The 24,717-nt window shown below is 35.0% G+C and overlaps 2 protein-coding genes across 5 annotated transcripts in view; one reads left to right on the top strand and one right to left on the bottom strand.

Moving 5' to 3' along the window:
- The window catches only part of IFT74 (intraflagellar transport 74), a 36,388-nt gene that overhangs the window by 11,265 nt on the left and 406 nt on the right, over nt 1-24,717 (bottom strand). For both annotated transcript variants that reach the window (XM_064640962.1, XM_064640961.1), the window contains exons 2-14: nt 24,361-24,502; nt 23,751-23,886; nt 23,216-23,264; nt 22,307-22,405; nt 22,080-22,140; nt 21,552-21,611; nt 20,544-20,605; nt 10,000-10,138; nt 8,938-9,000; nt 7,872-8,015; nt 6,729-6,769; nt 5,410-5,489; nt 2,672-2,725 (exon numbers count right to left, since the gene is read on the bottom strand). In XM_064640962.1, coding sequence (XP_064497032.1) covers nt 2,672-2,725; nt 5,410-5,489; nt 6,729-6,769; nt 7,872-8,015; nt 8,938-9,000; nt 10,000-10,138; nt 20,544-20,605; nt 21,552-21,611; nt 22,080-22,140; nt 22,307-22,405; nt 23,216-23,264; nt 23,751-23,886; nt 24,361-24,477 — 1,105 coding nt within the window. In that variant the 5' untranslated portion in view covers nt 24,478-24,502. The remainder of the gene's footprint in view (nt 1-2,671; nt 2,726-5,409; nt 5,490-6,728; nt 6,770-7,871; nt 8,016-8,937; nt 9,001-9,999; nt 10,139-20,543; nt 20,606-21,551; nt 21,612-22,079; nt 22,141-22,306; nt 22,406-23,215; nt 23,265-23,750; nt 23,887-24,360; nt 24,503-24,717) is intronic.
- LRRC19 (leucine rich repeat containing 19) lies at nt 12,890-21,711 on the top strand. 3 transcript variants are annotated; one of them, XM_064640964.1, is made up of 5 exons: nt 13,214-13,413; nt 15,751-15,843; nt 16,770-17,280; nt 17,480-17,680; nt 18,877-21,711. In XM_064640964.1, exons 1-5 carry the CDS (start codon nt 13,387-13,389, stop codon nt 19,200-19,202), a joined length of 1,158 nt encoding a protein of 385 aa, XP_064497034.1. In that variant the 5' UTR covers nt 13,214-13,386; the 3' UTR covers nt 19,203-21,711. The 3 variants fall into 3 exon arrangements, with proteins under 3 accessions (XP_064497035.1, XP_064497034.1, XP_064497033.1); XM_064640963.1 differs by having other exon boundaries at nt 13,289-13,413; nt 16,767-17,280; nt 18,877-19,306; XM_064640965.1 differs by lacking the exon at nt 15,751-15,843 and having other exon boundaries at nt 12,890-13,413; nt 16,767-17,280.

Here is a 24,717-nt window from a genome sequence, read left to right as displayed (position 1 = left end):
ATGAAAGTCAGAAGTCCAGCAAGATGCCACCTAGGGCTGTAAGTTATGGTAACTTCTCTCCTACTGGGTCTCCTACTGAAACATGGCTTAGACACACAGGAGCACTCAGCAAACCTAAGAGTTTCTATGTGCATGAAAAGGAGAAGAAGTCCTTGTTTGAGCAAGAAGGATGAGACAACGGTAGAGACATATCTTCACACTTTTATAAATACGAAACAATAAAACTAACATACATAACATCCGCAGGTATATATGTAATTCTATAAAACTGAGCCAGCAACAATAAAATTGGGACCTTAGAATAGTATATATATGATTTGACTACTGTTTTTCTCCTCTAGCATTCTGGACTTTTTAGGTGTTTTCTTGCAAATCTTTGAGTTTATTTAGAATCATTAAGCAAGGTCCATATTTACATCTCATCTCACTGTTTTGCTACAAGCAACTCTCCTTTTAATAACGCTTATCTGATTGACCTTGTTCATTTGAGTACTACGTGTTTCACAGACTCATAAAAAATTGAATGCAAGAGACTGCAAGAGCTCAGCTGATTAATTCAATAGCTCGAGGACAAAACCAACCGTATGTCAGTAATTCAGGTGTTTGTCTATACTCTTCTCACACTCAGCTCCTGATGGATACTCCACAATTCTCCCAGGACAACCTATTTTAATGCTTGGTAAATGTTAATGTTAGGAAGTTTTCCCTAATATCCAACCTGAAATCTTTCTGCAACTACTGATGTATTACTCCTTTTCTCTCCTTCATGTATACACAGAGATAAATTATTCACTTGTTATTTGAAACAGACTTTTTAGATAATTGACAACTTTCATAAATCGTATAAAATAAAAGACTTGTTTTTTAATATTTCCTTGCAGGTCATGCTTTCTGCATCCCCTATCAGTTTCTCTTCAGGACTGTCACCCCTTTCTTTATGTGCAGAACTAGAGACAGTACTCCACCTGAAGTATTCAATGCACAGGGAAAAAGATTACTTTTCACGTCTGACAAATTACACTCCCATGTATACCTACTGTTGTGGTATTTTCTCTGCCATGATAGTGTGATACTGCTGAGCCACATTCACTTCGTCCTCACTCTAACTGAGCAATACTACAGAGCTGTTCCTAGTGAACTGCTCCCTATTCTGCATTTTTGCTGTTGATTACACTGCCCAAGTGTGGAAACTTACACTTAATCATTTTTGAACATTTTTAACTCATTTCTAATATGCCAAAAGCATATGAAATTCTAACTCTGTCCTCCAACATGACTTCAGCTTTTCCAATGGAGTATTTTCTGTTAACCTTTCTCTCTTGTCATCCATCTGATTGATTAACCTGAACACCCAACACACTGCAAACTCTATTCAATATACAACCTTTCATTCTGGCATTGAATCCTTCATAATTAATAATTTTTTAATTGAATGCACAGTCTAGGTCAATGACAATATTTTCCTAGCTTGCTTCTAAGAACACCATGAGACAGCAGAAGATGTACTGAAATTAAAGTACAGATCATCTGATGCACCTCTCTTATTCTGCAATATTTTTCTGTCAAAAAAGGAAAATAGATCTTTGTACTTGACAAATCAATACTACTGTTATTCATATTCCTGTTTCTGTAACATTTACAAAGTGTCTGCTTGCTTTGTTTTTCCACATTCTTTCTGGAAATTGATACTAAAGCTGACTGGTATATATTTCCCTGTCTCCAGTTCCTCTTCCCATGTACTATATTTACTCTTTCCCCATCTTTTAGACTCCTGCATGTTCCCCCAAATCTCTCAGGTCTCCGGTCCCCCAAATCTCAAACAGGCCTGGAACTGCATCCATATCCTCTGATGAAGGGTAGAAGCAGAACCAAAACCCAAAGACTTAGAAGGACTGTGAGTCCCCACTTGCACAGTCTGTATTCATACTGAAAATCCAGATTAAGTGAGCTTTTGCCTTTTTGCTTCTCAGGAAATTTGGGAATTTGAAAACACAGAAACTCTCTAAGTATGGTCTTACCCATCTTCCCTTACTATGAGCTGAGACCTTTCTTTCAGTATCATGCTAACAAGAAGTTATACAGAGAATACTTAAAAAAAGGTATTATATCCTCTGGTTTTCATGGCATATTTATTGATCATTTTCCCTCTTTGCTGAGTAACGGACCAACTTTTTTGGAAAGCTGTCTACTATAGCACACTAGCAATAAGGTATATTTAAAACCAATTGTTTTCATCCTCTGTTAATTGTTACTAGGGTCTCTACAACACTAGACCCTTCTAATAAGTACCAAGCTTTAGCAGCATTTATTTTGAATAAATAGATATCAGAAGCCTTAATTTTAAAGAATTACATGATGTCTACATTTGTCCACTGTCAAGTTCTGCCTTTAATAATTTAATCAATTAATTTCAGCTTGTTTTCATAAAATAAAGCTGAGTTCCTAAGACCTTTAATGACTGATGAAAAGCCTTGAAAGATGCTCCAAAAATCTGTGACTGTCCTGTAAGTCCTAAGATATCAATTACCTTGCCCTGAGGCAGATCACAGAAACTTGATGCAAAGATCAGGACATAGTTCTTTGGAGCTCTAAATTATCTGTGTTTTGACAATACAAGAAAATCTGTATTTTAGAGGAATTAGGTCAAATTAAACTATATTAGACAACTTACTGTCCATGTTTTCTTCACTCTTCTTGAGCTCTCTGTATTTCCAATTTTCTTCTCCTGCAAGAGATGTAACATTGATTTAACTTTACATTGTCTCAGTCCTGAATTCCTTTATGTATGCAAAATGTCAGTCTTAAAAACAAAATTTCTACATGCCTAGAAACTACAGGACTAATCCTATGTTATGGAATGTAGTCACTTCAACAAACTATGTCATAGGCACTTTTACATTAAAAAAAAATATTTAGCTAAATAAATCAGACTCAGTGCAATTTTTTGAACCTTTTATTGCTGAACTCCACTATGACTATAAATAGATCTTAATTTAAATGTACTAGTAAAGTGGGACACATATTTTGTCACAAGGAGACAATTCTTTTAATTAATTTTAAATTTTAAATATCAAAAAATTTAATTGTTTGAGTCTTATATTTTTAACATAATCTTTTAATTTTAAAGAATACAATGTAAAAGAAACAAACAGATACAGATATAACTGAGCAAGCAAATTTCTCCGGATCTTTTTATTTGTACACCCCCATGCTTTCCTCTTTATGTAGTATATACAAACAATAAGAACACTCTTGGGACCCTAAGGGACTGTGATTCTGCTTCAGCTTCCTTGCAGCTGTGGCTTTGTTCCTTGCCAGACTCTCTCTTTCATTTGCAAGGCAAGTCTTCAATATTTAATAACTCAGCCTTTTCTTAAAAAATTTAGTAATAATGAGCCATGAAACAGCTACATGATTTGTCAACTGTTTTAAGAAAAAAAAAATTTGAAATAAAGTCTGCAACTTTGAAATTATCTTTACAGATAATTCTTCTTTAAAATACGCCACCATACACCAATATCTTAGCCTCTCCCGCAATTTATGAATGGTTAAGTGTATTCCATTATGAGTTAATCCTGGCTTTGACTAATCAGTTAAAGTTAACTTTTAGTATATGGAACATGTAATAAGCAGGTGAAGTTTTTATTTATTAAGATTTTCTCAAGTGAAAACTAAAAATAATTATTTCTATATCTTCCGTTTATTTTTTTTCTACTCAGAAATGTTTCTAACACTGAAATATTAATCCTGAAACATTACAAAAAAATCCTTAGATATATTTTTTTTTACTGTCTATTTCACCTTATATTTACCTAAAAAACTTTAGGAGCTGAAGTTTTGGGAGTGTTTTGTAATAACATTTAAATACCAATCCAGAAGTAAAGTGATTGGGGAGGGAGGGAGAACAGGCATTTCAAAGGCACACCAAGATGCTGACTTTAAGCAGAAGTATGAATGGACATCTGTGATTCTCTCTCCATTCACTAGGAAAGATAGCATTGGCAGTTTACATTTCTGTTTATTAAGCTATTCTTTGCAAATATCTTGTTTATTCCATCTGTTACAACAACATATGAATTCCCTCTATACTATACTACAAGGTAACTTGATTCTGAATATCCCGACTGTTCCTGATATGCTGACAAAGAGCATGTGCTTTCTCCTACATATGCTTTAAACTCTCTTCTTCAACACACTTCTTTTTCTAAAAGAGTGAAAGACATACAGTCCAGCAATGTATAATTGTGTGTGTAAACTGAACTATAAAATGTGAAAAGCAACTCACTTCTTACCTTCTGCATTTTTCCGAAGTTAAAATGAAAAAGCGTTGCAAGTCAAACAAAAAGGAAAGATTAAAGAACAATAAAGTTGGCAATGATATTACCTGGAAACACAAAAGCTAACAAAACAGTCTTAACAAGTTATTTGTGCAAAAATAAAGAAAAATCTGTAGAAATATGAAATATTTTGTAATGCAAAAGACGAGAAACAGGCGTATCAAACATTTGTTTGGAGGCAAATTTAGAAATATTTGTTCGGCTTGAAGAAATTTACAGCTAGATTTTACACTGATTGCCCAAGAAAGGGCATAAAGTAAAAAGGACACACATCAACTCATTAGTCCTCCAACATTTAAATAAGTTGTTACAAAGCCTTCCAGAATGTATGCACATATTTGTGTAATTCCTATCTGAACAAGATTTCTTAAAATGAAAAGAAGGTTTTCTATTGCATGAATCTTTATGTTATGGAGAACCTTTCATAACTATTAAGGCCCTATGCTCAAACTAACATTAATTCCTCCAGAACCATAACTTCCAGTGGTGGGAAATATCAACGTAACCTAGTCTAAGTACTACAGCACATGTTTGTGTGAGGTAAGTATAAATTAAGGCCATTTTAAGGCAGCTCTCAAACTCTTCTTGCAAAGATCAACCCAAGAAGTTTCAAGGAGAGATAAAAATAATACTGAACTAGTATTAAAAAAATTCTGTCTGCTTTACACGTTATTATTAAACATTTTCAATTCCAAATCCATTGACAGTGTAACAGATAATGTAGAAGGTACAATTAATGAAAGCATTTCTAAGTATGAGCTGGTTCTACAGTGCTGCCAGAAGGATAAACTTCTATTTCTCAACCAGTCCTAAAAATAAAATTGGGATAGGAAACCAGACAGGTGTACTATTATTTTATCTGGTAATTTTCAATATGAACTTGAAGAATGCATCACTAAAGGTGGGTACTCCTCAAGTCTGAAAAGAAAAGCCTATACCTCTAGATGTGACGATGTTGATGAGCAATGGACATTTGCATCAGCCTAAAAGTTTCAAGCAACTAATGGGTAGAGCATATACCATACAAACAGATGCAGCTCTGCACAGTCTGCTACAACTCTAGTCATATTACCTCGATGATTCTCCAGATCCATATCAAGTTGTTGAATGACCTTTTTAAAATGGTTTGTTTTTTCTTTTACTTCTGCCAGCCTGACAAACAGATAATGAAAATCAAGGTTAAAAATATGTTGTAAAGTACTTACTTTATTTTAGACAAAAATGCAGAGAAATCAAGAATAAAAGTTGCAAACCTAAATTTATCAAAACTGAAAGAATATCAGGAGGATTATTGTTATTATAAAAGGTATATGTAAGTAACCTGTCACTTTAGTCCCAATAGCTATTAAATATAAGTACTGCTGCTCCTTTTTATTAAAAAACAATTTTTGTTGAGTCATCCATAATTCTTAACTTACTCAACTAGTCCCTCTGCTGGTTGCTATTCAGCTTTGCAAAGGTACAACATAATTGGTAAAGTGCAACAAATAACTGTACTCCTTAAAAATTACTTATGTGTTCACTAAAATCCATTAAGAAATTGCCATGTACAAGTAAAATACTCTGCTATATAATCAATCAAAGTGTGAAAGAAATTACCTTAAACACATTTCTATGTAAAGTCTCAAGTATAATTTTTTGTTATTGTATCTTTTGAAAAATTCTGTTAAGCAATTTATTATCTAATTAAAGTATCAACATATTAAAAATTAACCAATAATTACAGCTGGGAATACTGCTTAAAAGAACTTAAATTTGTTTCTAGGATATTTCATGAATTACCTCAAATTTTATTTAAGTCAAAAGAAAAATCAAAACCTCAAAATCTCAAAATATTATACTGTTTTAACTATACCCCACGAACTTAACTATTTATCATAAAATTTACTTGACTTTCTTGCAAATCTTCAGAAACGCCCAGTACCCAAGAATCAAGAAGCAGTACCCTTTTACTCTTTAGAATGGAATTTTCTATAAGCAACTTTGTAACTCTTAGGTTTTGAGAACACATAACAAACTTCAAAATGTGACTGCAGTGCAATGTGCCTCAACTTCATCGATGTCCCAGAGGAGTAGCTTTTTACAGATTAATGTCTTCTTCAGCCTTAAACAAGTTTATGTCAGAGCAATTACCAATTTATATTTTCAAGGCATATTCTCAGTATTCATAAGGGATGAAAGTATCTGATTATGCAGATCTAAATGTTCTATCACTATAAAAGCTGTTTACCTGAAACAGAAGAATATATTCTATTCTCTGTGGAATGTTAACACTAGAACAGGTTTGAAAATGTGGTGATGTTCTAAAAGTCTATAGAAATATACGATGGAACTCAACTGTCTTTAGGGTGTGCATGTAATTGATAGCAACAGTATAATGGGGTTACTCACTGTATTTCCATGCTTGCTATTTTTTGACTATCGTCTTTAACCTATAAAAAAGTATGACAATGTTAACATACGAAATAAAACCTACAAATGAAAAAAGGAAAAGAAAAAAAAGATTTCTAGAAGTACAGGGAATAGAAACTCAGCACATGAAATCACAAACTTGCTGTCACATTGTCCAACAAGAAGTGATATGATTCAAGTGTTATCTTTTCCAAATGTTTAAAATCATACATTTAAAAATCACTGGTCATTCCGACCAATAATCCATGTAATACAGATGCTTAGTTACATAACTCAGCATAGGTCATTGTAAACTGATTAAATTGCTCCTGGATTAGTATCCATGTTCAGTACCCACAAGGATACTGTCTGGAGTTATGTTACAGAGACGCTCAATTGGATCAGTTTTCCCAACCAACATGACTTGTGAATTGGATCAAGTCAACTAGCTGAAAAGCTGCCTGTGCCAATTTTGTTTTCATAAAATCATTGAATGGTTTGTTCTGGAAGGGACCTTAAAGATCATCTGTTTCCAACCCACACATCACCTCCCCTCCAGCCCCACTACAGGCAGGGATGCCACACACTCGATCAGGTTGCTCAGGGTCCCATCCAACCTGGCCTTGAACATTTCCACGCAGGGGGCATCCACATGTTTCAGTGCCTCACCACCCTCACAATAAAGAATTTATTCCTAGCATCTAATTTAACTCTCTCATCTTTTAGTTTAAAACACTTTCCCTCTTGTCCTATCACTATCTGCCCATGTAAAAAGTCACTCTTCCTCTTTTTATAAGCTCCCTTTAGGTAGTGGAGGGCTGCAACGAGGTCTCTCTCCCAGGAGCTTTCCCTTCTCCAGGCTGAACAGCCCCAACTCTGAGTGTGTCTTCACAGAAGAGGTGCTCCAGCTCTCTGATCATCTTCATGGCACTCTTCTGAACCCACTCCAACAGGTCTACAGCTTTTGGATGAACCTGAAATATCCCAACCTTCCAATTCATTAACTGTTCATAATTTCAGATTATTTGTGCTGCTTAGAATGCAAGTAAAGGCAAGATTCAAACTCAAGTACTTTCAAGTAATATCACCCCTAAAAATACTGACTCAGAGAATCTTTTACATAGCAATATTTTATGTTCTTGCCTGCTTTAGTAATCTCTCTCTTTCCTCCTGCGGAGATTCCATATTCTTATCCTCAGCAATAATTTGATCTCGACGTTCCTTGAGCTCATGGAGCTTTTCATACAGATGCACAGCTTCCTGTTTCACTCCAGATTGTGCTATTTCCTGTTGGGAAAAGCAAACACCTACCAGCTATTTTCAGATGGCAAGAAAACATTGTAGAAATTATGCTTTAGTTAAGCAACATTTATCTGTATATTACAAGTGAAGATTATTTCTTACAAAAAGCACAGAGACGGTATAAAAATAAAATTTAAAATCCATATTGTCAATATTGCATTTTCTAGAACGGAATATCCCAATTAGCTAATTCTTGCTTTATGAGTTTGTCCTCAGGCCAATTTTCTGAGTAGATTTACTACTTCATCATATCTAGGGGATTTCCAACCATATACAATATTTAAAAGGACTGAAAAATGTCTAACAGTATTTTAAAATTATACTTTTTGACTGTATTTTTCTGCTCAGAGATCCTTTAACCCATGGAAGAGGCAATATGAGAACATTGTTCTCAATCTAGCAATATGAAAGTGTATTAAAAATGAGCATTTATGTATGTATATGGAATAAAAAATACATCAGCTGGTACCACTGTGTTTGAAATGCCAATTGCTTTTGAACTGAAATGTGGAACAAGAAAATCAATCTCAGACATTCTGAAAATTTAAAATATATCAAAAAATTAAGTCACAAAAATCCTTAAGAAGGATATTAATTTAGAGAGATATTCTAAATCCATCAAATGTCACAGAAAACATCTGAAACTGCGGGAGTAATTAAATCCAGGAAAGCTCACTGTTGCTATCAAAATTTTGTACTTGGCATCTAGCAAAAAGAATTTTTACCCAAAACTGATTAGAAATTATTGGTGGAAAACAGAGAGGCAGCTTTGCCTTCCCATTCTAGGGTATGATCCTGCAATAGCTGAAAATTAAAGGAAAAAAAATTTGTTATTTTTCTACTGTATTATTTTTTACACTAAAGTTCAGAGAAGATGGGTACAGAGACCACTTTTTATCATACATACAGCTCTTAGATTCTCTTCCTTTACATTTAATACATCCAATTCCTGCTGTTGAACAACCAATTCCTAAAGAGGAAAAAAGTGCAAAATTCAGATAAAAATTACTACTTGATTACTTTTCGGTTCTAAACCCTAGTATTTATCAAATGCTGTAAAGCATCTTACTGCTGCTCTTAAAAATTTTAAAGACAAGACTGTGTCCAGTTCCTTTAAGTAACTCAAATGTAATAACCACTTACTTTCAGCATCCAACTTTTCTATTACTCTTATCGTTGTTATTTACAGTTGGGCTATGACCAGAAAATTGCCCTTTTTCTACTATTTTTTTCTTAAAATCAGTACTGAGGGTGGAACTTATTATTTCTACTTCAGAAGTTTAGAGTCAGATTTTAAAATCTGAACAAACCACCACAGTTTCTTCATAGTCCAGAAAGAGACTGGCCCTGTCTACTGATTCAGCTCATTCTAAGACAGCTGGGAAACACTGGTGTCATCTCTGCATATTCTATACAGAGACATTTTTACCCTGTATAACTTAAGGTAGATCATGTCAGAGAGCCTAGAAATCTTACTCCTGTTGTTATCATTAGGAATAATGAAGTCACAAACATTTTATAAAGCCCACTTAATTTTTTCTGATATATTGAGACATACAATAATAACAACAGAAAAAACCTAGTTAGATTCACTTCTGTACACAAGAAGAGAACTTTCTACTCAGATGAACTACAAAAACTGCTGTGGTTATTTTTCCCTTCTGCTTGCTTTTTACACATGATGAAACATGTAAGCATTGGAGTGGCTTTTAAAATCTGCATGTCAGTCCCCAAATTTAAAAGAAAAATTAGGAACACCGTTTATTCTTAAAAAAATAAATATAAAAAGAGAAAGTACTTAGTCTTAGTCAATTGCTCTATTTATTTTCAGGCACTTTTACAATTGATTAAGATGCCAGCAAGATTTTTTATTCTATTAGTCTGTTGCAAAGCTCTTTTGTACTTAAATCTACAACCCTTGAAGCCTGCTTAAAAAATATTTTAGGTAAGTTGAGTGAAACAAACCAACCTGGGAGAGTTTTTCATTAGCAGCCTTCATCTCCATATATTTAGCTTGATCTTCCTGCGACATATCTTTCATTATGTCATCTGCCACAACCTTTTCATGTTCAATATCTTCTTCTACAGCTTGAATTAACTTTTCTGTGCTGTAAAAATACAATGTTCTTGTAACTTTTACTAGTTGATGTTTTTTGTAAGCACTCATTTCAAACTTCAGTATTCCTTCACCCTCACTGAAATGGTCCTTTAGCACAAAAACTCCAGACTCTAAAAAAATAGGAGTTACCCACTTGTATCTAATCTTCTTGGGGCTGGATTAGCTATACAAACATTCACACTGTGAAATACAGAAGCTGAAGAATTCCCTGCCCCTACAATACCCACATACTGCTTTCCAACACTTCCAACCTGTCTAACTGCATAGGCCTCAACACTGGTAAAAGCAGACTACTCTCTCTCAGTTGCTCTTAATGGGTGAATTTCCAGAGTAACATCTGGTAGTTTGAAATAAAGAAGTTGGTAGGTGATTTGTGAATGCACATAAAGAAAACATATAGCACAGACATCAGGACTTGATGGTACCACATGATGATGAAAAGATTACTTTCTTTTTGCAATGAATTGTTAGAATTCTGAAGAATGGAGAGTGAGTTCAGCATCTTAAGCAGTGCAGAGTTTTTAAACCATGCAATAAGTAAGAAATTAGGCATTCCTAACATTCTTGATTCACAAATTTAATCTTGTTAGGAAATCAATAGGCTGCAAACATAAAAACTCTACCACTGCAGCTATAGTGAGCTACAAGCAACTGTCTTAGCAGAAACAAGGAACACATAAAGAACTGTTCTCACTGTGTTGTATCAAGACTAATAGTTTCTTTGAAATTCATGAAAGCCAGAGAGTCAATTTAAGAACACAGCTAAAGGAAATTAACAAAAGCTCCTGAGACCCTGAAGAGTATACCTTCCTTTCCTTCACTGTTCTTTAAACACTGCTTAAATGGTTTGCTTGTTTCCAGAGTGAATTCTTTTTAAAAGAATGACAAAATCAGCTGAATACATTCCTTCAGGATTTTTTTCTTCTCTTTGTCATTAACTCTTCCTGAGTTGCAAGATGCCAAAAGTTGTAATTTGTGTAATTGACACTATTGGATCAAAGACTGCAGTCAAGAATGCACTCAGGCTTAAGAGATGATGCAAAATAGATGATGCACAATGATAATCTCAGGGTAAGGGAATAATGAAAATATCACAGAAGCAGAGTAGACTTCACGTTGGAATGGACTTCTGAAGGTCACCTGGTCCAGCCTGTGCACTAATCAAACATGGTCATCTAGAGCAGGTTTTCAGTGTCTTAGGTAGGTTTTCAATATCTTGAAGATCTTCAAGAAAGATTTATACTCTCCAAGAATCTGAGGATGTTAAGTAGAATTTCTGTCATGTGACCAGTTTGTGCTGCAAAGATGCTTTGGACTCTGATGATGATGATGAAACAAATCAAAGTGATGGTCTCCCACTTTCTGCAGCAAATCTGGAGTGCATTGGGACTGTTCAAGAAATACTGGATGGTTGTATTATAACATTAAATTTAACACCCTCTTGAGAGCGGTTGGTTCAGATCCAGTCCACAGAATGAGGTCCTCACTGCAAGTATACTAGTTTATGAATGTATAATTATATTATATGTGGTAGTGGAAAGGAGTTATTTTTAAGCTACAAGAGTAGTTTGATACAAGACCTGCTGGAAAGCATGGAACTGGGAGTTGGCAGGGAGCTTTCATGTAACTTCCCTATTGGACACTCCTTCATGCCTCAGTCTGGGCCTATGAAAGCTGTTGTAACATCTCAGCAGTGACAGTTTCTCTCAGATCAAGCCCAACTGAAGACATGGAAGAACAGAGAAATTGCGGTGAAGAATTCAAGATGTTACAGCTGCTGATTCCAGAAGGAATCTCCACACTAGATGTAATTCTCCTGGAGGGACTGCAGTGCTGATTAGAGAGAGTATTTAAGTACAAACATGGTACCTTTTCCTGGAGATCACTGGAACATTTAGGGTGGGAGAGAAGAACACAGCTTGCTTCATTTCTCCTGGGTTCCAAAATACCATGTGGAAGTAGTGGCATGGCAATACCACTCTTGAGAGCAGTAGTGTCTGCAAGCTCTATTGTATATTTCTCCTCTATGCCTGAGACTGCAAACATGCATGGCTGGGTAAGGAAAGGACCCTAGTTTTCCAGCCCCATCTATTTAAACAGTGTGTGGACACATTACGGACTAGCCTCTTCACCTGAGGCAACTCTCCTTTTCTTATGTAATATGGACTCCTGGCTAAATACTTCAAGATGATCCAGCATGTTTTTGAGACTAGGAGTGTCTGATTTAGTTGTGATGAATCTTCTCTGGAAGAAAACTTCTGTCAGAGGGCTGAAACTGGTTGCTTTTCCAAGAGGTAATAAAAATGTCAGCATTTTGTGGCCGTCACAGAAACACAATTCATTACCACGAGTAATTTGAAGACTGTGGATGAAGCTGAGCCAGAGATGAGGCTTGGAAAAATTGCAGAATGTTAAGAGATGTTAAGCAAAAAAACAAAGTGGCAATAAGATCAAAGAAGGATAGTGAAGTAAAATGACATCTCCAGCCACATGTTTGAAAGGAATGGAGAATGAAAGGAGACTTAGCTGTTCCATAGTTTGATGGTATGCATTGGACAGAATGAGCACTAAAGCAAGCAAAAATTTATTTGACACAGTGTTTGTATGAATATAATCCCTTTTCAATCTGTATATATATATATATATATGTTACCAAATCAGCGCAAATATCATTTTAGAACTTCTTCCTGAAATATAGCCCTTACAACACATGTACTTAATGGTGCTTGCAATTCTTTGTAAATAATGAGCTTTATGTATCACACCATGCAGCTTCTCTGATGATGCTTCCAAAACACAAGAATTAACACAGATTTAACTAACTACTAAAGAGCTTTACTTCAGTATGCAAATACCTTGACATTTCCCTCATTTGATGAATGATCACATAAAAAAAGCAAGTCTTTTTCTGTCTCCAGCATTTCTTTAATCAATTATAACTCAACTTGCTTGTAAATTACCTATGGCATTTTGACTCAGTGCTTCCTCTATGATCTGGAACTTGACACTTCAGCATAATACTACTAGACATTCCTATTGGCTGCAGATCCAATTAAATCCAAGATGATTATAAGAAGTTGCTCAACTTAGTCAATCTTTTGCTAAGGATTTTCCAGGTTTATTATTTTTTTTACACTGCCTGGTTATTCATCAAGTACAAAGGTTGAAGCAAAACAAAGTGCTGTTTCACCATGTTATTTCTTGTCAGTGCATTGAAAAACCCACACATGTGTACAAATGCTGCCTTTAAGAAGCAACAGAAAGGTAAGACACTTGGCACATCTAATTAAAAATTCAGGCAAAGATTTATTAGTGTAACTTTGTTGCTAGTCTGGAAACAAATACATCTCAAAACTTCAGGAATTACTATGAACCTTGGACATGCAAAGTTGTTAAGTAAATTGTACTTCATTAGAGAGCTGGGGAACAGTCTCTGAACAGACTACCCGACTGTATAAAGTCTATTACCTCACCTATTAAATGCTAAAATCTTCAAAGCTCTAAGAGGAAAATTTTTAAGAAAGCACTTCTAATTACAAGAAAACGGCAAAGTATTACCAATGTATTTCCAGGTTGAGTTTCTTCCCATAGTAATTAGTTTAAACAGCAATTCTTAAAGTCTGGTTCTGGTAAAGAGCTAAACTGCAACTAAATTACAGATGCTGTCCTGTTCTTCTACTGATTATACAGGGTCAGACACACAAAATGCAGGAAATCACATTTGTAAAAAAACCCCTAAGCTTTCAGTAGAAACTAAAGTAAAAACTATGAACTGTTTTTCACTAAGACACATGTACAACTTAAATTTTCAACTTGATTGTTATTAACTTATGGATTAACTTTAAAAATAATATTTAATATATTTTCCCCACTCTATTAAAGACAGTTCTTTTCTTAAAGTCTGCAAAGTGCAATATTACGGTTAATCTGTATTTCTACATTACCAGGTTAAGACCCACTCTGTTTCCAAATACCTTGGAAGCAGTGCCTTTAAGGACCAAGTTCCAACTATTAAAATAGTTCTGGAGTTCTCAAACTGCATCATGTTTTCCACTAGCAATACACAAACTGGTTTCAAAAATATGCAGGCCACCAGTACCATCAGTGACAAGAGCGATACCTATGGCAGGACATAATTCCACAGTGGCTGCTCATGCTAGCACCCCTTGTCCCTGATAATGGCTCAAAGGCACAAAAGGTTTATGAAATCTTTTTGTATTTAATGTAAGTTTCCAGCAGAAGTAGAAATACACAATGGATCAGAGCAGAGTAAGTGGCTCTTATCTTCCTCTTCTTTCCTAGAAGTTATTAAGTCTCTGGGCTGATTCAGTTAGGTGAATGAGGTCAATCCTCAGACATGCAAATATATAGAAGCTATTAAGTAACTTGATCAATTTGTTCTATGACCTCACCTATTCCATTCTCATCAGCAGAGGCCTCCTGGCACTTTCCTTAAGGATGGTGGAGTTTTTTTAAAATCTAACTGGCTGCCTATATTTAGCATTGTTCATGCAACTAGGCTTCCTTATGTAATTTCCCCCACTCTTCTCTGTTAAATTCAGTGAATACTCTGTACAGCTCAAGACACAATAAGCACTTTAAGCAAGTACCTTACACTCTAGCTTTCAGGTCTTTTTTACTCTGAAGATAGAAGTCTTGGAAGGAGATACTGAGATTCACTTAACCCACTATCTTTTCAGATGCTTAAGAAAAAACGCAAAATTTAAACATTAATCTACCTTTTACGTAACATTTTCCTTCAAGTGTGGCGCAAACAGGTACTGATTTAACATCTGCCAGACACAGTTCAAAATGAATAGATCCTGCAAATAACGCCTAATTCAAACAGAATAATGAGGGCCACTTCCTCTGAGAGACGTTAATGTCACAGCGGAACTGTGTAGGAAATTTGTAGGAACTTTGCTGAATTTCAAAAAATAAAGCTGAAATCTGTACAAAAACTCCATCACAAGAGACTGAACCATGTTTACTTCGTGCAATACGGAGGTCCAGGTTTATGTCATATGATACGTTATATTAGGGACAACAGCGAGATTAAAATACCAATCTACTAGTTAAAAATTCACAAAAAGTGCTTAATAACTTATTTAAGAACATAAAAGAAATTGGACTGGACAAACCAACCATCCATCTACTGCAGTATTCTGCCTCTGTCAGTGGCAACAAGGGAAAGTGTTTAGGGAGAGCATGTCAGCCTGAATACTTTCTGCAGTTTACATCTACCACAGTCTTCCAGTACCCATAATGGCTTTGTCAGGGATATTAATGAGTACAGCCCTGCCTATTTGTCTTACACATCCATGAAACTTTTACCTATTAACTCGTCTAACCAATCTCTTTTTTATTTACTGATACAGTATGCTAACTGGATTTTAAGTTTGGCTCAATTAAGGGAAAGCTGAATTCATTAATTCTGATAGCCTCTGTTTTTCTGCTTAATTTTGCATTTCCAAGTATTTATGTAGAACAATATTTATTAAATTGTCATTGAAATAATTATACCTATTAATTTATTAAACTACCACAACAGTAGACACTGGTATTCTGGTCTTGGTACACAAAAGTGTTGTTTTTTACTAGGCTCTAAACATGAAACATTCTTGGCTTGTGATATGGGTTGGAACACTGTTTTTGAATCCAGTGACTGCTGACTGCAACATTACTTCCCAAACTGTAAGTTTTATACGGATGTGAACTACTCTTATTTTTGAAAGATACACTTGAAACAGAAGGCATTTTAAAAACTGTTTCAAAAACATAAAATTCCTGAAGAAAGAAGTACAAAAAGACAAATAAGTGGTTTTCTGAGAAATGGACAATTAACTGATGGCAGTCATTGTAAGTGGGTGAATCATCACTGAAACACATTTGAGATGGTTTTATATCTCAGACAAATTCCTCCACAGACAACAGGAATGCCTCCTGTGCATATATAAATAAATCTCTTCTTTTCAAAAAACACAAGTATTTCAAGGTATTGAGAGTAAACACTCCAATCTGAAAAGACTGCAGCTATGCTAAACTTCAACACAGAAAATTAAAATTAATTTAGGTGATACAAAAAAAATATAATAAATATTTTGTTGAGGGTCTGCTCTAAAGATGTTTTAAAGACTAAACATAGGCGTTTTTAAAACAATACATTTTAAAAGATGTACTTGAATTAATTTGCAGAATAAACTTCCTCTGTGACACCCTTCCAGATTATGTGGGAAAGAAATCCTTTTTCTACCCAGTCAAGCTTCATTTCAAATTTTAAAACAGACGCCCCTATTAATTCCAAAATAGCATGTCATAGTGGTTATATTTTGGATGATCATCATATAAAGAGCCTTGCAGCTCAGAGTTAAAGCACTAAGTCGTCAGGAACTTCAGGTCTTTATCCACTAGGAATATTAATTCTCATGTATCACCAGACCATAAATTAATTAAGAAACACATAAATAAAACTGCATGAAGAGCAGTAGAACTTTTCTTTTAAAGTGGTAGCATTAAAAAAATACCAGATCATATTTGCCTTTAACAGTCATCAATGAGACATCTTCATTGCCAGACTTTTGTACAGTATTTAATTGTCATCATTCTCTTTTTTTCAGCAGGTCATTTGTGACGAGTCTGGAAAGAACCTCTCTAATATCCCCACCAACCTTTCTCAAAACGTTACTAAATTAAGCCTCAAAAACAATAAAATCACTTTAAAAGATAGTGACAAAGAGATTCTTGGACGTTTTATTAACCTCACTGAACTTCATCTGAATAAAAACAGGATTACTGAACTGCACAAGAACAGCTTCTGCAATCTGAAAAAACTCATAAATCTGGATATCAGCAACAATCATATTAGCACAGTTCATAAAGCAGCATTTGCAGGATTAAATCAACTGTCCATGTTGAATCTATCCTATAACATGATTGCTCAATTAGATTCAGATGCATTTACTTCTCTAGAAAGCCTGACGGTTTTAAATCTACAGTGTAACTTACTGAACTACCTTCATATAAAATCATCTTTTAAATTGATTAAAATTGTTTTAGCTGGAAACCCATGGATCTGCTCCTGTGACCTCCTTGACTTACAGATATGGCTAACTGCCTCCAATGTTACATTGGGTAAGTTTTGGTAAGAGCAGCGTTTCACATTTGTTTACACCAAACAGCTTTACCTTCCTTTTTTTCTGCTGTGGATAATATCCACCATCAACTTACCCGCATTTTGCAGTAATACAATAGCTATCCATGAGATTTTTTTAGATTAGGGTGCCAAAATATTAACAATATCTCACAGCCTTTTCACTGCTCACATTCACAGAAAACGAAAGCAACACTACATGTACGCTACCAACCAAGAGAGAAATCTCCATCAAGATGGCTATCCAACCAGCTGACTGCAAAATTGAAAAAGCTTCTTTAGAGAACACTGTAACTTCCACTCCTGTCATTAACCTTAGAAGTAGTGCCTTAATAACAGCTCTGACTCCAAACATCACTGGAAACAATGGAACAAATGCAGGTAATGTACAGATGCTTCACTTTACTGCTTGTAAGCTGTTTGATTTGCTGTTCCATGACTTTAAACCATTTTGTATGCCTAGCACACTCTCATTTTCCATAAAAAGCCAGGGATACAGAACAAGCATATTTCCAGGTTCTGTTAGACAGTCACACACATTATGGTGCACGTTAAGCTCTACTGAGTAAGTGTTCAAAACGAATAAACCACACAAATTCCCAAATGATATTGAAAAATGATGATGAAATTTCAAAGCCCTGAAATTCAAATAACTGTCTAGATGTCTAACTAACAGAAGTAGGAAGTAACTTAAAAAATATATATATTTTTAAAAAAAAAGCCAACAAACTTTTCCTAAACTAACTGGTTTTTAGATGTAGTTGTTTTCCTAAAACGCGAAAGTGTGACCCTACAGATTTTACTCCTGCCCTCAGCTGTGTTTGGTATAAAGGACATGGATGCGCCCGTCACATATTTTTTGGAAATTTCAGTGACACTCTCCTCACCTTTCTATGTTAATTCCATCATTATTCTCTAATACTCTAGTTTGGCTTTTGACAAAGCATCCGTATCAATGTACAGATATATACACAAATCATAAGCCACCACTGCCACACACTTTTTTAGCTGTACCAGGCTATAATCTATTTTAGAACTGTGGCAGGCACACAAAATCAGCTTCTAAATAAAGACTAACGGCAAGTCTTATTGACATTTTTACCACAAAAGAAATACAGCTGAAGGCATATACCAAACAAAAGACATAATATTTTAGGGTGCAGACATCATCCCCACACAGAAAATTAAGCCTGAGAAATAGAATTTGAAGTCAATTACTGATCATTTTTTTCCAAAGCCTAATTTTTGTATTTAAATTTTGAAAAAAAATTATGTTATCTTTTATATGTTCCTGGAACTTTATCTGACTTTGAAACTATTATTTTTTATAAATATGCATGGTAGATTTATATTACTAGGAAATATGAGATGTACATATATTTTTGGTCTCTGTGATGTTACTGACTCCTTAACAGCATAGCAATAACATTATACTAAAGCTCTGTAGACACTCACTAATTCTCTATCATTGTTTATTTTGTGAGTTCTCAATTTAACTATGAAAAAAAAATCCTACTAGAGCCCTTGCTAGAATTCCTCATGAAAATTACACTTCTTTTTTCCTGTTTGTTTTAAAGAGTTACCACTTCTTGGCAAAAGCTGGACCTTCCTGGCGGGTGTCCTAGGGTTTGTCCTAGGCACTACACTCCTGATTTTTACTGCTGTAAAATGCCCAGCATGGTATCATTATGTGATCAGCTACCGACACCGTCGTCTGGAAGAAAATGACCCAGAGAGGTTTGAACAGGAGTTCTCAGCTGACATAAGCCCTTCTCCTTCAGTACTGGGTACAAACAGTGAAGAACCCATTGTAATCTTTGAGAAAATTCATGCATTTGGGGATGGAGAAGATGGATTTATTGAGGATAAATACACTGATTCTTATGTAAATGAGGAGAGTTAATGTCTTAAACAATGAATAATGCACTGACTTTTCAAAAATGTAGAACACTTGTACTTCCATTTTACACTACTCATGTACAATACAAAATGAAGTTATGCAGTCTATCTCCTTTCATCTCGTCAAATCCATAACAAGGTTTTGCTGCATCAATCATGAAGTTCAAAAATGTAGTGGTATGCATGCATTACTGGCACAACAAATACTTCAAAACATGCAAAAATACTTATAATGCATGCTTTATGAAAATCTATTTGGCTACTTATGTCAGGGCATGGGGAGTGCTTACTGTATATTGCTTAACATGAACAAGTCTTTAAAAAGTAGCAAGTGAAGTTGGCACAATCACTAATGCTTTAATTGAGAAGAGGTCTAGAAAAGAAAAATAATTCCTCCAATATTTTGAAGCACACTTCAGTCAGACTGGGGATTGAATTCAAATCAGTGTTGTCACAGCTCAGTAGTCTATTAGCCAAAACCAACATAATCATACAACACAGCATTTGGGTATTGTTCTACCTAAATTAGCAGAGTAAGAAAGACCAACTGCTGTATTCCCTTAAATGTGTATGTACAGTACAATGACAAATTATCATTCCAGTGTACCTAATGCCTTTATACCTTAGTTTGCTACTGAACCAAGTACTTTCTCTTCAGATTTCCTTAACACTTTAAAAATCCATAAATGCATTCATCAATAGAATAGACCCATTTGTGAGCTGTTGAAAGCAACAGTATTATTGATATGTGACTTGTTATAAACTGGTAAGCTGTTTTTTCAAAGTGCTTATTGATATATAAAATCTCATTCTTGAGATTGCTTTCAGTGGTAACAAGCACAATCATGTATCTTTCTCCTGCACATCTCTTGTCTCTAAATCAAACATCTCAAAAAGTCACTGTCTCAGCCTATCGCTACACAAGCCATTCTCCTGGCTTGCAAATTCCTATTGGAAAAATCTTGTTGTCCTCGTCTTTCCCTCTACACAACCCTACCTTACCAGGTAGGTAAAGATTTAGTTCCCACTTCTGCTTGCTTTCCTCACTCTGTTACTCCACAACAAAACTCCCAAAACTGAGGACTTTGACAGCAGATTGCCAAGACAGGAGTCTCCACCACCACCTAACTTCTTGGACGACACGATAAGTATCTCCAGGGCAGTTACTGCAGTTTAAACCTAGGAACTCTAGCTGCAATCTGGTACTAATGCATTACCTTGAAACTGTTCAGGTATCATATGTGATATTGCATCCCACTGTTGAGGTAGGAAGTAACACCTCCATTTTCTGGAGTTCAGTTATGGTCTTAACAGCTTTGGAGAAGCACATGCTTAATGTACTTACGCTTGTCTTTCTGTGAAAATTTTATCCATACTCTGAGCGTCTTGGTCATTCTGAACCTTTAACTTAAAAGATACAATATTGAAATACAATCAAGTTTGTAATAAATCATAGAATCATTTAGGTTGGAAAAGACCTCCAAGATCAAGTCCAACCCTTAACCCAGCACTGCCATGTTCACCATTAAACAATGTACCATATCTATGCGTCTTTTAAACACCCCCAGAGAAATCGATTCACTTACTGTTACTGTGGGATCTATTCCTGGAACACTTAGTAAAATACTGTTTCAGCCTCCAGACAAAATGAAAATTTAACACTTGCAAAGCATTTTTCTTTTCTTGACACAGACACTGGGTCTTTATTTTTTTAATCAGGGAACAAAGTTGTTTTGACCAAGAAATATTCAGATCATTTTTCAAGTGAGCAAAACAGCCTTTTCTGAAACTAGATTCTTTTGTTTATGGACAAAGTGATCACAAGAAATGAAACGTGCTTGAAGCCATTCATGCCTTAACACTTAGAGGAACACTATACCTGTGCTAGAAAATAAAGAAAGAAAGTAAAGGAAGAAAAAAACTCATTGATTTTTGTGGCTGGCCATGTCAGAGACCTATTTAATACTTATTATGCAAGAGACATTTAAAAGGCTGAAGACAAAAGAGAATTAAATGTTCAGAAGACCAGCCAGTTTTAAAAGGCAGTGCAGTCTACCTGAATTTGTCTTCCCTATGACTAGTGCTCCCAGGAAAAGAAAGAAGATGTTTTAACAATCATAATTTGGGTCGGTTTCATACATCACAGGAAACTACTATGGGGCTGTTAATGCAATACTTCAAATAATTACCTAACTACAAACATGTTGCTAATATTATGAATAATTTAACTGAAAAAAATAGATAAGTTTTAAATTAGTGTTATGCTTTTTTAGATATGTCATGCATGCAAAGCACCAAGAATGTAACACACACCATTTCACTGTTAAAACATAGCAAATACCATAATTCTTACCATATTGTAATCGCGGCTCACTTCTGCCATATCTGTACTGGTGTTAAGTATATCCATAACCTAAAATGAGACAGAATTCCAGCCTATTATTGCTCTCCTGGTTTTTTTTTAATTTAAAAAAAAAAATCAATAAATAAACCAGGCATAGTGTTCATGAAAACACAGAAACTTTCAGTTACTCCAAACGGAAAAAATGTGATTCGGGAATCTGAACAGATTACATGTCTTTTTCAAAACTAATCATCATTATATGTAGCTGTTCTAAACCCTGAAATATTTCACACCAATTTCTTAAATCGATAGACAGCCATTTCTCCTATGTACAGTACACTTCCTTTTTTTTTGTTTTCCTTAGCTTCCATCTCATTCCTTTCCAATAACCAAATAAATGTAGCATTAACCAGTACATTTTTCTTGAGAAATGTCAATAAAAAAGATGCTGAAGTAAAGCAAAAGCAGTACAAAGTAAATGAGAGAATAAATTAGAGAAGGAAGAGCACTCAGTATCAAAATTTGACATCAGCATACCATGTTGAAGTCTGCTAGTTGACCTTGAAATTCCTTGATTTCACTAGCTAATGCCTCTGCCCTAAATACAAAAGAAAAAGTCAAACTTAAGGTGGGAAGATTTGTATGCGTAAAAACAAAAAAATGAAAAAAATAATTATTTAATGGTTCCTTGAAGCCTGCCCAATATTCAAGAATAGTCTTGTGTCTGAGAAAGTCAGCACTGCATTAGTTGCAATACATCTTACCGTTTTTCATATGACAAATAGACAGATTTCTCTTGCTTGTACATTTCTACTTCTTCCTGCAGCTTGTTAATTTCTGTTGTGAGTTCATTTGTTTTGCTTCTGAAAAAAAAAACAAACCAAAAGATCATTAACATTTGGATGTACGACTAAAACACAGCTAGAAAATAAATTTTACTACAGGAGATTTACAATTAGTATCTCACTGCATTGCACTCTTTCTAATCAGTATTTCAAAGAAGAGCTAAATAAGTGAGGAAAAAAGCAAAGTGGTTGTATCAGACAAAGTCATAAGCAGTTGCTATAAAACTTTGATGTCAAATAAAATATTTTAATCAGCTTTTTATTCCTGCTGGTGAAACAGGTGTGAATTATTCTTAAATGGACAGAAAACAGGATAACTTCACAGAATGTGAATATCATTCATATTTAAAATGACATCTTTTAGGACTGGTTATTCAAACCTGCATTATGATCAACTGAAAAAGATCCATAAGCAACAGTTTCCACCAGATCTTGCCATTGTCCTTGTTAGCTCAATGTATAATCCAAGTAATGTACACTAAAAAGTGTTTGTTTGCAATGCTACATACAAATGGAGCTATGGGACCTATCAAGCACTACAGGTGGACGCTAAAAGTCACCGACCCTCCTCTTACTAATGCTGTGGGATTGCATTTAACTTAGCAAGCCTAACAACAGATCATTAAAGGAATCTACTTGTACTTGGACATAAGCGTGAAGTTCCTACAAACTATATGGAAAATAATCTTAACTGTTATAGCAGGACTCCCGTAACAGTTCAGTAAGTGAACACCACTTGTCCCATGCTATTGATAAGCTTAAACTCTGGGTCTGAAAGAGAACAGGGCACTAAATCTGCTGTAGTTTGAATGTATTGTAAACACGTACCTCAGCACCCCAAGGTAATAGGTTTTATCCATTATCTGTCTCTGGGGACCTGATAAAGGAGAGCAATATGTTATCTTGTAAGAAAAAAACTAATTTTGATGAACTGTAAATTATGAAAACAATTTGAAAAATTCACTGGTAGAAAACTGTTACATTTTAGTGTTCTTAAACAGATATCTAATTAAAAAAAAAGAAGGCATTTTTAGACTGTTGTGAAGATAAACATTACTATTAGAATATAACAGGATATTTTAATTATTCTGCAGTGATGATGAAGATGCAATTACTTTTGTTCTATTGTTTTGAATGATTCTTAAACACAGCTCAGGTACAGAAAAGCCTTTGTCTTCTCTGACTGCTAAGAGCAATGACAATAAAAGGCACGCTTTAACCTTCATTTTCTTTCTCATGCTCCTTTTAATCACAGCTATTCACTCTGGAATTTATACAGCAATGAAAAGTTTTCCTTTAAACACCTAAATATGACTTTAAAACACCTGCAGATATCTCAACAACTATTTTCTATACAAAATACCTTTCATCGCAGTTTTTATTCCACTTAATCCTTGTTGAGTCACTGGACGGTCTGCAACTTTAATCTGAGATGATAAAACTCCTCCAGCAGTCAAAGAACCACCACGAGAACCAGGTCTTGCCGTACTAGGAGGCATCTATAAAAAAAAAGCCAAACGACAAACCTCCTAATTATTACCTAATGCAATTGCCAAAGCAATCAAAAACATCAGTCAGCCTCTATACTCATTGTATAAGAACCTTTTAGCATTTACATCTCTTCAGGAAAACAAAGCTTTAGTCAAATGTCTGCTGCAGAAAGCTAAGGGATTACCTTTGAGCAGCTGTTCATTGTTCCATCTGTCTGCAACACTAATGCTATTAAGGTCTCGCACGTGAACTTTTGATGCTGCAACTCCTTAACCCCTTTCAGTCAAAAGTAGAACCGAAAACTTTCTACAAAATTGAAATCTAAAAGTTCGTAATAAAAAAACTAAAAAAAAAAAAACAAAAAACAAACCATGACTCCAGTGATGGTACTGGAAGAAAAAAAAAAAAAAAAGAAGCAGTAAAAAAAAAAAAGGATAAAAATCTAAATATATCAAAGTTAATAATAAATGTTTTTAACATACCGCTGTTCCTATTCTGGCTGCTGATGGAGTCCGTGACGAAGAGGCAGGCCTCGAGGTCAGCCCTATTCCTGCTCTCGAGGAAGAACGAGCTATTGGAGGTCTGTGGCTGCTGGCCATTTTATGTCTGGTTTTCAACTTCTCTCTGGAAAGAAGAGAAACAGTCCTTTGATTTGCACGGGGTCCTCAATAGTGTCGGAGACCAACTCTTTAAAGCTTAACTCTTTCCCTTATTAAAATAAGCTTAGGGGGTTATTTTATTTTTATTTGGCTTTTTTGGACTCTGCAGAGCACTTCCTGACCGGTCGGTACGAGGCAGCGACAGGGCTCAGGAAAGACCACGCAAGGTCCGTGACTAAG

Source organism: Pseudopipra pipra, chromosome Z, assembly GCF_036250125.1.
Source record: "Pseudopipra pipra isolate bDixPip1 chromosome Z, bDixPip1.hap1, whole genome shotgun sequence".
NCBI classification, from domain to species: Eukaryota; Metazoa; Chordata; class Aves; order Passeriformes; family Pipridae; genus Pseudopipra; species Pseudopipra pipra.
Note: the sequence above shows the minus strand (reverse complement) of the source record. Positions and strands in the feature narration are given on the sequence as shown.